Source organism: Podarcis tiliguerta (genome assembly GCF_965153285.1).
Source record: "Podarcis tiliguerta genome assembly, chromosome: 10".
Classification (NCBI taxonomy): Eukaryota; Metazoa; Chordata; class Lepidosauria; order Squamata; family Lacertidae; genus Podarcis; species Podarcis tiliguerta.
The window spans coordinates 40,681,721-40,697,450 of NC_139543.1; the positions used below are offsets into that span (position 1 = coordinate 40,681,721).

At 38.2% G+C, this 15,730-nt stretch overlaps 1 protein-coding gene across 10 annotated transcripts in view; it reads right to left on the reverse strand.

Moving 5' to 3' along the window:
* Positions 1–15,730, reverse strand: part of ANKS1B (ankyrin repeat and sterile alpha motif domain containing 1B) — a 318,652-nt gene that overhangs the window by 171,504 nt on the left and 131,418 nt on the right. For all 10 annotated transcript variants that reach the window (XM_083400502.1, XM_083400497.1, XM_083400501.1 and 7 more), the window contains 2 exons: positions 13,731–14,299; positions 11,861–11,933 (listed from right to left, as the gene is read on the reverse strand). In XM_083400502.1, the coding sequence (XP_083256628.1) occupies positions 11,861–11,933; positions 13,731–14,299 (642 nt within the window). The remainder of the gene's footprint in view (positions 1–11,860; positions 11,934–13,730; positions 14,300–15,730) is intronic.

Below are 15,730 nucleotides of genomic sequence, written 5' to 3' on the forward strand. Positions count from 1 at the left end.
GCCCGATTAATTATTCTAAAGAACTTGAAAGCCTGCACACTATTTTGTGATATTTTACTTGATATAAGTATTGTCCAGCTATGGACTTCTAGGATTTTTCCCTACAGACCAACATAGCTGCCTTTTTATGTACCTTGGAGAATACTGTATCTAGCCATTCAGGGTGGTATCTGCAACACAAGGATTATTATTTTTTTACAAACTGGAAAGGGATTTTGCATATTGAGAATCACATTTCCTCCTATCACTAGGCAATACTCCACAAGTTGGCTTGAATCAACTCTTTTACTTATTATACCACACAAGATTTTTCTCGGGCTTTGATGATATAAAGACTGCCATGTTTTGCTGTGCATCTGCTTTCTGCTTAACCAGGAAGCTGGGTGTTTTGCTTAAGACCTGAAAAAGAGCTGAATAATAGAAAGATGTGATGTTTTCAAAAACCAGGCCATTGATTCTTCATCCCAGAATTCTACACGTAATCTGATACCTGCAAATACAAGAGATTACTTGAGTTTGCAATCTCCTTCTTCAGACGGAATGTAAATACGGTATTTACTTGAATCTAATGCTCATCTTTTTTGGCCAAATTACATTACAAAAATTAAGGTGTGCATTGGATTCAATTGCGCATTAGACTCAAGTATATACAGTACAAATGCAGTCTTCCTCTCCCCCCTTTATGCAAACTCCCCCGTCCCCAATCTCCTGCTTTGCGCAACTTGTTGCCTGATTTAGAATTCTGTAGAATTATTTAGGTATTCTTTTGTGACATTTTGGTTGGTCCTAATAAAGATATCCCCCAACTGTGAATTAATGGTGATGAAGTAGTCCATAGGACCGTGTTTGCCCACTTGCTGGCAGGCCAGACTGACAACTATTTGAAGTCATGTTGGAGTAGGGGACTGCATGTAGACACAATCTGTGTGGTCAGTCCCCCCTCCCCCATATTTGAAAAGGATTACATAGACATCAGGTTTATATCAGTTAGACTCTTGTACACAAACTTCTAATCAAATGTGACAGCCAATTCACGTACATTTGGCAAGATTAGGAAAACATGCCAGGGAGGAGAGTGTGAGCAATCCTGAACCCCCACTACATATAAAAATAAAATGGTGCTTCTGTTCAGGATTCCAACCATCAACACTCTTTCTCTCCCTCTTGTGCATGGATGGGACCTTTTTTTAAAAAAAAAAAAATTATATACTGCTTAACCATAAAAAAACCAAAGCCATTTACAGCAGAAAAAACCCTAAAACCATACAATAAAAACTATATTTAAAAAGTTAAAAACAATTAACCATAGTGGAAAGATGCTTTATCAATTGCCTGCATAGACCTGGTGAAATAAAAAAGTTTTCAGCAGGCATTTAAAAGTTGGCACAGAAGATGCCTGCTAAATCTCCATTGGCAGTAAGGAGATACAGAGTTGCCCTGTGTGTCCTGAAAATTTGTGTATTATTGGCAGGTTAAACCTAGCACATATGTTTGTGTAATACTGGCAGTGGAAAAAAACATGTTCAATTGTTTCTATGTGCTCAGTTTCTTTTTGTTGTGAGTCGAGGACCCGCCACCCACTTAGATATAAATAAGACACAAGGACACAAGTATTTTAGGTTAATGGGCTAAAGAAGGCCACAACTTTATTGGTTACAGCATGTGAGTGGTATTGGCTTAGGCACTGGATCAAACAATCTATACATGACTCCACCCTGCACAGCGGGGAGTCATTTGAGGCTTAACAACCAGTGGGAGGAGCTTGTTGATGCAAATACAACTGGAAGCTTCCTCTGATGTCACCGGGGGTCATGCCATGGCCCTAGCCATCAGCAGGGCATTGGACAGGATCCACGACCACCGGATTCCTTTAATGGAATACCCAACAAGGGGAGGGGTAGGTGATGGCCACAACCTGCCCTCCAACACACCACACATATTTCAATGAATTCTGACAAATTCAGGAAGCAGAATGAGGGCACGGCACTGCCGCGGCAATTCAAATGTGACTAAACCCTGCCCCCAAGCCAGCCGGAATAACTGACGCAGGGGGCCGAATACGCCCCCCTGCCAATATCACAACTGCTCCCCTCTGGTAGAAGGAGAGGCTTTGTCAAAAGAGCCTCACCAACTGGAAGAATGACCAATAACACTCCTGCAGATGATCTCAGTGATCAAGCTAGGATATAAGGGTTCAGATGATCCCTGAGGGACCCTGGACCTTAGTTGTTCAGGGCTTTGTAAAGTAAAACAAGAAACTTGAACCTGGCTCAGTAGTAGAAGGGCAGCTATGTAAGGATCCACACTTGGACAATAACCTCACCATTAGGATACCATGAAATAATAATCAAGTAATCTTACAACCAAAATAAATTTAGTCAGTGTATAAAGCATCATAAATTAGTCCTAACTCTCTTTGTGCTTGTATCCTCTCACCTGCCTCTCCTCCTCCAAATACAGTGTTTCTTTCAGCTACAAGAAGACTCTTCCAGTCTACAGACTCCCAGCAACTTGTCAGAGTCCCTGAGCTTAAGGCCCCCGTCATCAGTCTACTTCACACAATCAACTTACTAGATTTGGTTCTTTTCCAAGTCAGCCCCCAAGGAATGTTGGAAATCTAATTCAATTGTAGTTTCTCTTCAGCATTTCTTGCAGTAGTCTGGCATTCTTTTCTCTCTAATGTCATCACTAAACGTTCAGTCAGAATCTAGTACTAATAGAAAGTCTGCCCTAAATCCTCTGCAGTTCACTAGGCTATAGTACTGAGAGGACAATCAGAAAAGAGATGTATTACTACTTTTTTGTTTTCTTGCTGGGACCTTGCTGACTTATTAGATGCTAATGCTTTTCTGGTCTGAACAAGGACAGTGTTGTGAGTTTGTGAGTAGGGGGAATAGGGTGTATGCCAAGACCCTTCTAATGCCTAGGCCCCCTTCTAATTCTTAGAACAGCCAGGCTAGTTTCCTGCTAAAGTGATAGCCTAGGTGATGAACAAAGAGAAGGGGCTTTGTGTGAAATGACAAATGGGTGGGGCCTCTTCTCCAACTCACAGATAGAAGGACAAATCCAAAGCTGAGAGTAGAGTGTGGAGTGATGTAAGCTAGAAGAAAAACAGCAAACTGGCAACTGAGAGAGACAGAGTGGTGATTGATTTCTGTTTGAATCCAAGGCTGCGGCTATGGGGGAAGCAAGACCCTCTTGGGTTGTTAATGCTGTGAACCACTGCACTGTAGGCTCAGGATGTAAGTACCTGGAAATAATCATTATGTCATGAAGACACTGCAGTCTCCACTGTTCCTCACTCCAAAGGAAACATGAACCCCTGGGATCTCACATGGCTCAGAGACTGGGGTGGTGTGCAACAAGGCCAACAGTTCCAAACTTATCTGTGCACATTTACATTATTGCTTAGATACAGCCTCTAGGAAATAATCTCACTTCAGATTTTCTGTGCTTCAAAAGATTTCTATTTAAGGCCTAAGGATGAGAAATCTGCAATGATATTTTTGAGAAGCAGATGAACAATTAATTTCCCCTTCTCAATGTGTAACACAGCACACAGACTCCCAGTATTGCAAAGAGGATTCAGAATCATCACTTTAGAGTAGAGCTTTCCAAACTTTTCATGTTGGTGACACACTTTTTAGACATGCATCATTTTGCGACACAGTACAATACTCCCTGGAAGGAGTGCAGCCAACACACTAGCATGTCGCAGCACACAGTTTGGAAAGCTCTGCATTAGAGTCTAGACCAACAACCTCCATGAGTGCTAATACAGTGGTACCTCGGGATGCGAACGGGATCCGTTCCGCTTGCACGATCGGCGAAACCCGTAAGTAATGCGCTCCGTTACTTCCAGGTTGCCGCGGAGCGCAACTCGAACACGCTCAACCCGAAGCACATTCAACTCGAGGTATGACTGTATAGCAAGTTCACCACTAAAACACATTTATCCATCAACCTTTGAAAATCCTGAAAGGAGGATAGGAGTTCCCAGGCAACACTCCCTTTCCTGGCCAAACCCCTCAACTGCCCTGCTTCACACCCTCCCTGAGTGTTTGCCTGACTGGAATGTGTAGTTGAACTCTGATAATGCCTCTTGCCTGCTTATCTGGCACACACAGTGGGCGTGTAGAAACTCGCCTACAGTGCAAAGGTAAAAATGTGCTTATTACTCTGCCCACTTTTACATCTAGCCCCACCCACCACTGGCATGTGGGCCCCCAAAAGTTGCCCAGAATAGAATGCAGTCCTTGGATTACCACCTGTATCATATTTGAGTGTGGTTTTATTTTGAGAATAAAGCTATAAAGCTATTTTAATTATTCTAAATAAATAATTGCATAATGCCATCAGACCAAGATGTTAAGATTTGCTTTCTTAAACAAAATCGCAAAGGTTTCCTGGTCCTAAATATTTTGAATAGCTTATATACCTGAAAAAACAGTTTAAAAGAGCTGAATACTTGCAATATTTTTGTCTTTACTTTCTAATATCTCCCTGCTGCTTTCTCTAGCATTCCTTGGCACAAAACACACATTGCTCCTATTCTTTGTTTACAGTTCAGATTATAATAAGAGATGAATAGGTTTATGCCTGAGCAATTTATTAAGCATAGAAAATCTTGTTACAATGCAGAAAAAGGATTATGTGGCGAAGGCTATGATACTATTTATGCACAGTTGCCTGACAGCAAACTCCACTGAACAAAACTGGACTCACTTTCAGGTAAACATACACAGAATCAGGCTGTAGGTGTCCTCAATAACTACTGACTGAGTGGTCATTTATTCTCAAGCTCAGCCCACACAATTTTAATAACCGCATTTGTTAATGGCTGTCATTAAGAAAGACAATGTTTAATGGTGATATAAATAAAGTATCTGCAACTCTCAGAGTCTTGAATCACTCTGGCAGAAATCTGGAGATTGTATTCTTTACCACCCACAGCCACTAGTAACATGCATTACATGCATCCCTATTAAAATACAGTCAATATCAAAGCCAGTGTCACGTATTAGACTAATAAAGATAACTTCTCATTGAAGAGTACATGTATGAGACTACTGTAGCTAGTGAAGATCAGCAGACAGCAGTTAGGTTGGCTGAAATCCACTGATTTTAATGGTTCTGTGTATGACTAACCCTGTACATCAACCTATATTCTCCTAAATATATAAGAAAAAATTGTGGGGAAATGGTTTATATCAAAATGCCTACACATTTCCAATTAAAATTCTGTTCTAATTAAATACTTATATTTTATCTCATTGCTGCCCTTATAGAGGGAGGATATTAACAGCTTTGAAGGAAAATAAGCTTGCCAAAGTTACAACCATATGGTAACAAATACAGAGAATGGCCAATATAGCAGTGCTTCTTCCTTTAAAAACATTAAGGGTTTTTTGGACTCTATTCTATTCTTTTCTCTCTTATTTTCATCCAGGAGGAGATGAAACTTTGACTGTTACAGGTAGTAACTACACTCTCAACTATACTGAGGAGCTACTAGCATATACCTCTTGAAACCAATATCACAGAATGTAGGAAAAGGGGAGTTTAAACAACTCGCAGTAAAGGCTAAATACATACTTACACTAGTTTCTTCTTTCTCAATCATCACTTTATGAGTGCTCTATTACTGATCATACAAAAGACAATTGGTACAGTTTGACAGAGTTAGTGTTCAGAAAAATACATTTCCTGTTTCCTGTTCTAAAATGTGTATTCTGATTTCAAGAGATATCAGTTTGAGTGGGAAAACATGGCTGTGCCATATACCTTTACAGTAAAAAATCGAGCAATTTGCTACTGAGCAATCTACTGTTGCTCAAACAATATTGCAACTAACTACTTTCTTTCCAAGAACATTCAAGAATATCATAGCAGCCTAGAGACTACTCATGTGATATAAGCTTTCATGGACTAGAACTCACTTGCAGATATACAAAAAGTTATCTTTGATTAGTGTGTTTGGAGACAGAAAAAATGTAAGCAGTGTGACCAAAAAGCTATGAAATATAAAGGATGACACTAGGTCCATGAGATTTCTATGGAGAACCTGAACATATCTGAGGCAAGGATAGCCCATCTCCATATGTGCCAGTGGCGTAGGAAGGGGGTGCGGGCGGGGGGTGCGGTCCGACCCGGGTGTCACCACTGGGGGGGGGGGTGACAAAATGGCTATGGGCTATATAAGTCTGTGGCATTTTTAACTGTCAGGTTAATTCAGAGAAGCAATTAACCCAACATGAATGCCTAACAGAACAACAAACTATATTGCTGGAATCAATCAAGAACAAAGGCATAGCTAGGGGGCAGGGGCGGGACACTGGGTGCCACACCACGGGGGCCAGCACTTACTGCAGGGCCTGCAGCATGCCCGAGCCATACATCTCTCTTGGGAGTGGCATGGTAGCTCGGGCACCTGCAGGCTCCACGCTGCCCAAAACGGCAGCATGTGGCTTGCATTCACCTGCCACCTCTCCCTCAGCCACCCTACAGCTGGGGGGGGGGGTGTGATGAGGCTCAGCGCACCCTGCCCCAACTTGCCTCGCCTCCGGGCCAAGGGTGCATGCGACGCTCCAGGCACCTGAGCAGCTAGCTACGCAGCTGATATGTGCCTGTCCATAATTTTAGATCCTCAGCAGAGAAGTATAGTAAGTGATTACAGGGAGATACCCTTTTCAGTGGTAGAGTCCCTGCTTTGGACTGCCACCCCCAAAGGAGGTTGCATGGCAGCCATTCTAATATTCTAATACATTTTTTAAAAGTTCTAAGGTATGCAGCTCCTTGGCCCTGCAAATTGAGCATGGACGTCTGCATAGGGGAATTCTAAACAGACAGGCCTGGAATCCATGTGTGTAGGCTTTACATCTGCAGAGGTATACACTTATCACATGGAAAGCAGAGCAATACCGGCATGTAATGATGAGGGCCGGGTAGCAACCTGGCCCCAGGGTCCCTTTGTAACCAGAGCACCTAATGCTAATGCTGGTGGTTAAAAATAAGCAACTGGATTTCAATTTTTTTTAACATAAATTCCCAAGAAATATTATCCTTCTCCGCATCCACAAATATTAACATCGCTTGTTTGTCATTCTTAGCATTCAGGTATTCCAAAATATTAATCATGTTTCTAATATTATCTTTCATTTGTCTACCTGGCAGAAAACCCGCCTGATCTTTATGTATTAGCTCCTTCAATACTTTTTTCAACCTGTTTGCTTATATGTTTGCAAATAATTTATAGTCATTGTTCAGAAGCGAGATCGGCCTAAAATTTTTAACCTGGTTTAAATCAGAATCTTGCTTGGGTATCAAAGTGATGTATGCTTCTTTCCAAGTTTCTGGTATTTCTCTGTTTGATAAAATATTGTTCACAACTTTTTTTAATGGAACAAGTAGAATGTCCTTCAATTCTTTGTAATATCTTGCACTTAGTCCGTCAGGTCCCGGTGTCTCATAATCTGGGGAACCGGGTTCGCGTCTCCGCTCCTCCGCATGCAGCTGCTGGGTGACCTTGGGCCAGTCACACTTCTTGAAGTCTCTCAGCCCCACTCACCTCACAGAGTGTTTGTTGTGGGGGAGGAAGGGAAAGGAGAATGTTAGCCGCTTTGAGACTCCTTAAAGGGAGTGAAAGGCGGGATATCAAATCCAAACTCTTCTCTAATTCTATCTTCTCATTTAATTTTCCTCTTTCTTTTGTCGGACTTTTCTGCACCCCTTTTTCTATTAAATATTCCTCTATTTTTTTTATATTGACTTTTTCTTTTCTCTTATATAATTGTCTGTAAAAGTCCACAAATCCTTTTCTTATCCCTTTCGGATCTTCAATCTCTTTATCTTCCACAATTATTCTGTGAATAGTATTTTGCTCTTTCCTTTTTTTTATCTGCCAAGCAAGCAGTTTTCCTGACTTGTTTGCAAATTCAAAGTTCCTTTGTCTCATTCTTTTAATATTCCATTCTACTTCTCTGTTTATTATCATTGCAAATTGTGCTTGTAACGCTTTAATATTCATTTTCGTTTTTTTATCTTCGGGACTGGTAACCAATCTCTTCTCATTCTCCATTATTTGTTGTAAAATTTCTTTTTTCCCTTTTTCTCTTAATTTATTCTTAATTGAATTCTGTTGAATAAAAAATCCTCTCATTACAGCTTTACTAGTGTCCCAAACTGAAGTTATTTTTGTTCCTTGATTCATATTATTTAAAAAATAGTCCTTCAAGCACTTTTGTGCCTCCTCTAAGACTTTTTGATCATCAAAGAGAGTCTCATTTAATCTCCATCGGAAAGATTTTTCTTCATATCCTTTCAAGATGCACTTTATTGGATTATGATCCGATAGTACCTTAGGTTGAATTTTGATCTTTAAAATTCTTGTTGTAAGCTCATTAGTTATCCACATCTGATCGATTCTTGACATTGATTGATTTGCTTCTGACTGATACGTGAATTGTTTTTCTAATGGGTGTTTCAGTCTCCAAATATCTATTAAATTGCAGTTCTCTACCACTGAAAAAAATGTCTTTGGTAATTTCCCTTCTTTGGATTTACCTGTAGCTCTTAGTCTATCCATGTCCAATGACACAACTGCATTCATGTCATCCATTATTATGATCTTTTGGTCCATATATTCAAATAATTTTTCCTCTAAATCTTTGAAAAAGTCCATTCTATTTTCATTTGGTGCATATACTCTGACAATTATTAATTTTTCACCTTGCCACTTAACTTGTGCTGCCACAATTCTACCCTCATCATCTTAAAAAATTTGTTGAGCTTCTAATTTATTTTTAATATATAGTACCACTCCTCTCTTTTCAGTTTTGTCTGATGAGATAAATTCATTTCCTAATTTTTTATTTATTAAAATTTTCCTGTGTTTTCTCATCACATGTGTTTCTTGTAGGCAAATAATATCCAAATTTTGTTTTTTCAAATATTGATGAATTTTATTTCTCTTCTTTTTCTCATTCATTCCATTAACATTCCAGGTCCATAATTTCAACACCAATCGTTGGGTCAATCGTTTTTAAATGGTATTAAGGCTATATATATGGATCAAATAGCTAAATTAATAGTTAATAATGTGGCGACGGAAAATATAAAGATAACTAAGGGAACAAGACAAGGATGTCCTCTATCACTTTTGTTATTTATCGCGGTCCTGGAAGTGTTCTTAAGGGCAATTAGAAATAATAATCAGATAAAAGGGGTAACGGTGGGTAGAAAAGAATTTAAGGTTAAAGCTTTTGTGGATGACCTAGTATTAACTTTTGAAGACCCCATGAATACGGTAACAGAAGTGTTGAAAGAAATGGACCAGTTTGTTCAGTTGGCAGGATTCATTTTGAATAAGAAAAAAACTAAAGCAATTACTAAAAATATAGATTTGGAGACTGCAAATAGATTACAGCAGCAAACTGAAATAGAAGTGGTAAAGAAAGTTAAATATTTAGGAGTTTGGTTAACCCCCAGGAGTATTGACTTGTTTCAGAATAATTATATTCCAACATGGAATAAGATCAAAAGGGACTTAGAGGTGTGGGGAAGAATGAAATTGTCATTTTGGGGAAGAATTGCAACGATAAAAATGAATGTGCTACCGAAGATGTTATTCTTATTTCAAACAGTTCCAGTAATCAAAGGGGCCATGATTTTTAAAAATTGGCAAAGAGAAATTTCAAGGTATATCTGGCAGTGTAAGAAGCCGAGGATTAAATTTAAGACAGACGCAAAAGAAAGAGGAGGCTTCGCCCTGCCAGACTTAAAATTGTATTACGAAGCATCCTGCCTCTGTTGGTTGAAGGAATGGATGAAATTAGAAGACACGGATGTGTTAGATCTTGAAGGTTTTGATAATAGATTTGGGTGGCACGCGTACTTGTGGTATGACAAGAAACGGGTACATAAAGGTTTTGAAAATCACATTATAAGAAGATCTTTGATTGAAGTGTGGGAAAGATATAAAAACTTGTTGGAACAAAAAACTCCATATTGGTTGTCGCCGTTGGAGGCGATAAGTGTGAAGAAAGTCAATATGACAGGGGGTTGGGTGACATATGAGAAGTTAATGTGTAAAAGTGAAGGAAAATGGAAAATGAGACCATTTGAAGAAGTTAAGGATTATATGAATGACTGGCTGCATTTTTTTCAAATTAATGAGATGTTTAGAAAAGATTTAAATCAGAGGGGTTTTGCTGATAAAGAATCAAAATTTCAGACAGAAATATTGAATAATGACTATAAGATTTTAGCAAAAATGTATAAGATATTATTGGAATGGGGTACAAAGGATGAGGATGTAAAATCAGTTATGATTGACTGGGCCAAAGATATAGGGCATAATATACAAATGGAGTATTGGGAAAGACTCTGGAAAGAAGGTTTAAGATTCACTGCATGTACAGTTATAAAAGAAAATGTTATGAAAATGATGTATTGATGGTATGTAACACTGGTGAAGTTAGCAAAAATGTATAAGACAAGTAACAAATGTTGGAAATGTAAAGAAAAAGAAGGTACTTTTTTCATATGTGGTGGGAATGTAAGAAGGTAAAATGCTTTTGGGAAATGATTTATAATGAATTGAAGAAAATGTTGAAATATACTTTTGTTAAGAAATCAGAAGCATTTTGGTTACAGGTAATGAGATAAATAAGAAAGAAAAGAACTTATTTTTATATGCAGTGACAGCAGCAAGAATATTGATGGCCCAGAAATGGAAACAGGAGGAATTACCTACAATAGAAGAATGGAGAACTAAAATGATGGACTATGCAGAACTGGATAGAATGACAGGAAGGATCCGGAATTGTCAAGATCAAAGATTTACAGAAGATTAGGAAAAGTTTATCCAATATATGCAAAAACTGAGTGATAATCAAATTACGTTTGTAAGTTTTAAGGAAGCTCTGTGAGGGGAAATGGTTAAAAGGGCAGAAATGTGTAAAAGGTAATAAAGGGAAGGAATGGCAGACAAATTGAGGGAAGTCAAAAGAGAAGTAAGATGTAACTAAGATGTATGGAATGTATAAATTTGTTTTTGTATTTGAAAACCAATTAAAATATAATAAAAAATAAATAAATAAGCAACTGGAAACACATGACAGTCATATGTGGAAAATAACAAGCATTTAAGTCATGTCTGCACCACTGCTTTAGTTTGCCACACTGGCAGATATGACCACTAGCATGGTCAGTACTTTTTTTCTTTAGAAAAGTTAAAAAAGAAAAAGAAAATAAATACCAGTTATATTACCCATCCATATCTCATCAGCAAATTCAATCCATACTCAAATCAGTTAATTCTCTACCAACATTTCCTGCCACAATTTCTCCTGTTCATCTCCTCTGTGTTTCACTTACTCAAACCATTCTAGTCAATCATAGTTTATATCAATCACACTGATCTTTTTCAGTAGTCAATAGGAAAACATTTCTGGCTTAGATATAGCTCACTTTAGTTACAATTTTTGACAACGACACTTGCTTTTCCTAGCACAGAAATAGATGAGCAATGCGACATTGCTAATAGTATCCTATTGACATATCTGTCCACAAATGAATTAAAAATGATAAAGAGAGGCACTGAATTTAAGCATATGCTTTGAACATCATGGTTATTCAAAGTCAAATAGCAGGATGGGTTTTTTATTTTTAGTACTGATTATAGGGTGAAAAGTGCCCCCAAACTGCTGTACTGATCAAAAATGCTGAATGCAATTTAACCCTGGCTAGTGCTACTAAAATATGATACAATCACAACACATGGCTATATTTTACCATTTCCCTAGCTATCACAGTAGTGATTAAGGTAATCATATTAAAAGAAAAAGTATTTATTTCTTACTTGCAATACCATCATTAATCACTTCTAGTCCAGTTGTAATACCAGCATCTATGGAACTCATTATTTTATCAATCTGAAAGAAAAAAGGGGGGAGTATTAAATGCTATGATAATGCATTATGATACATTTACAAGTATAGAAACAAAAATTGCTTGTATTATTTAAGGGGCAATAATAGACTTGAGAACAGTACACAAAAACATGTGACTGGCCCCTCTCCAATCTCAGTAGCTTCAAAAATTATCAAAGAAACTAGGTCTATGCAGTTCCAACAGAATGGGGGCTACCCTATTATATGTCGGGTGAAGGTCACCTAACTCAGTATCTTAAAATGTTTGGTATCATAGCACACAGCAAAAAAGAGAAATGGAGCTACGATTTTTAAAAAAATTGAAAACCTAAGGTTTGGTGAGGGACTCTAGTCAAAGACTGTCCATAAAAAATAGATGCAGACATGTCCATATTTCAACAGGACCCATCCCTTTTCATTCAATTACCAAGCATAAGGTATATGTGCTTTTACACTAAAGGGCTGGTGGTAATTTCTTCAATTAGCTTTGTTCCACATACCCATAGTGCTTGTCAATTTTTCATTATACACTTCTTCTATTGTCCCTTGTTATAGGGAGACTGGTTGAATTAACAAGAGATTCCCTTGGGTTTGGAAACTGCAGTTTGCAGAACCATTAATTGGTTTGCAACCAAAGGCCACAGATTACATCTAGGTGACTGAATTCTCTGTGGAGATAATAACCTCCATTAAGCTTATGGCACTGCAACAAAAACCTCTGAAATTTGTGCCAGATATCTAACTGCTCTGGGGCTATCACAATATATATTCCCTGAGAATTTTTTCATTCGCTATAGTACATTTTTTTTTGTTTTCATCAAAAAACCAAGCACACTTTTGATCATGTGCAAAGGATTGTATATATGCAGCATAGCTAGCAATTTTTCTACCATTTTTTTAAAAAAAACCCACTTACAACTCGAGGTTCACCAACTGATTTAGAATGTGTGTGTTTTTTTAATCTCCAAATGTTCAACAGGTCTTCTCAAGTGACCTGGAGGCTACAAATTGGAAAAAAGAAAAGAAACACACATACAAATGCAAAAAGTTCCACTGTGCTCAGAGATCTTACAGTGCACAGGAACATGTCTGCCTTATAATAGGGCAGATTATTTGTCCAACTCAATGAGTATCATCTAATCCAGCCTTCACCAGCCTCATGCCTTCCAGGTGTTTTGGACTAAAACTCCCTTCAGCCCCAACCATCACAGCTTTGGGAGTTATATTATTTATTTATCCTACATTTTAGACATACTTTTTGCACCCAAGGGCCTCAATGCTATTTGCACAGTAAAAATTAAACAACAAGAACATTAAAATCAGAAAATAAACAAAAACTAAAATACTCATCCAACAATGTATTTAAAAAGGAACAAGTCCAATCCACATAACTTCAAGGAAGAGCACAACAAAGCTCACTAAGCTTTCTAACCACTCTCCAAACAAAAACCATAAGCCTGGGTAAATAAGAATGTTTTTGCCTGGCAAAACTGAAAGCAATGGTGCCAGGTATGCTTGCTATTCCACAAATGGGGAGCCACCTCTTAAAAGGCCACTGTCCATACCTGCCTTCCACAGTCCAAAGAACCCAGAGGACAGTTGGCTGACAAAAGTTGGTCTGCTCTAACTAGTAGTGACTTCCAAGTGTGTCAGGATGAGGTCCTTCCTATCAATCTGCTTCCCAACCCCTTTAAAACTGGAGATGACATTCAACTCTCTGAATTTTGATTCAGGGCTCTCCATCACATTCTCCTTATCTTTCATGTATGTACGTATGGTATAAAAAAATCAGAGGCTTACTTCTTCCCATTCTGAAGTAAAGGATGGTGTTCTTTCAGAATTTCTTCTAGAGCTTTCCGGATCTACTGTAGATTCATTCCAATTTCTTCTTGCTTTTTGCTCATTAGATGGGTAGGAAATCAGATTAGAGTCTGATTTTGAAACATATTTGGATAAATGCATGTCAAGGAGAGTCTTTGGCAAAGATCGTATCCTCCCAAGTGTGCAAGCACGTTCCACAAACCCTGCAGCATTAACAACCCACTGATCCCCAGTTCTTGTGATGCCAGCAAGTGTGTTAGTTTCTCCTAGATTACTTTTAGAAGGAAATATAGTTCTGCTTAAAATGGGTGGTTTTTTCTTTTTAACTGAAATATCAGTGCTGTTTTCTTGTTGCAGCTGTGCCGAATTCAAAATACTTTGGATTGAATTTTTGTGGTAGAATTCATCAGCTGGGCTCCCTGTTCTATATAGCTGAAGTGGGTTTTCAGGTGGGTCACAAGCAGGTGATGATCCATGAAGTAGGCCAGCAAACTGTTCAGCAGAGTTTGCTTCAAGTTGCTCACTTTCAATGGAGGTTTGTTGAGTTCCTGTAATATAAAATGTTTATTTCGATTATTATTTTTATCAAATATTCTTCAAAATGAAAACAAACCTCTCCTTCAACAAAATAGTAATTTTAGCATGATGCTTATTGTGTACATTTAAAAATACCTGACGCCACTTGCCAAAGAAAAATGTATTTGCATATTGTTTCCTTGACTATACTGACTAGGACTAATTGTAAATAAACCTTGGCACAATAGAAGAGAAGGGGAAGGGGAAATATTTATTTATTTATTTACTTGCTTTGCTACATTTCTATAGGCACTGACTTAGTTACCTTTTTTAGAAGCTCATGATGTGTTTTTAGCTTTATTTTTAAAAAACCTAAGGAAGAGGACACAAAACAAAGTCTTATAACACTTTGAATACTTTGAACAATTTTATTGTTGCATAATTTTGGGAACTAGAACCCACTTCATCATATGAAGAATTATCAGCCTCATTGGAAGATCTTTAACTATACACATTGGTACAGAGAAAACAAATAGTCAGCAGCTGGGCAAACAGGTGGAATCCACACACATATAAAAACCATTCTGAAAATGTTTTTTTTTAAGTGTTTTTGAAAATACATTGAATTCTCCATCAGGCTCACCATCGCCATCTCGTGTCACACTGCACTTAAAACACACTTAAAACGTTTTATTTGCAGCTGTATAGCTGAGTCCTGTGGAAATACCATGAAATATAGTTCATGAAATACAAGGGGTGAAGTCAATGACTTTATTTACAATGTCCTCCCTCACTCCACACCAATATATTTTAGTGGATCCTGGTGTACAAATGCTTGTGCCGCAATACATGTGCAATACATGGTGCTACAAAAATCTAACAGATTAACACAGACATCCCTCTGAAATTGGTCCCTGTAGCGGACTTACCCTGCTAACTGCCCCCAATTAAATATAGTGGACCTACCTCACGTTACCAATTTAATGAATGTCTACAATTTACCACAGGCTACCTGGGTGAGGGCCTTGTGTAAGGGAAACTGTGGTTCAGGGAGTCTCAGGCAGCAGTTAATCAAACAAGGAAAGCTTTATTTACCAAAAAAAAAAAAAGGAAGTTGGTGAAACAAAGTTGGGTCAGGAGATGTGTTTTTTCAGGTAGAAGTTACTACTAAAACTAAACATAAGGGTGTCACAGGCTTAAACACAGTAGTCCAGGCATAGCTTCTCATAAATTCCCTTTGCTCAAAATCAGTTACACTTCAGTTTCTGTTACTGTTTCCTAGATCCTTACACTTAGGTCGGGCAGGTGCTTCAGGTCAATGCTTTTAACACAGTTTATTACAGTGGTGCTTCGGGTTACAGACACTTCAGGTTACAGACGCTGCTAACCCAGAAATAGTACCTCGGGTTAAGAACTTTGCTTCAGTATGAGAACAGAAATTGCACGGCGGCAGCAGGAGGCCC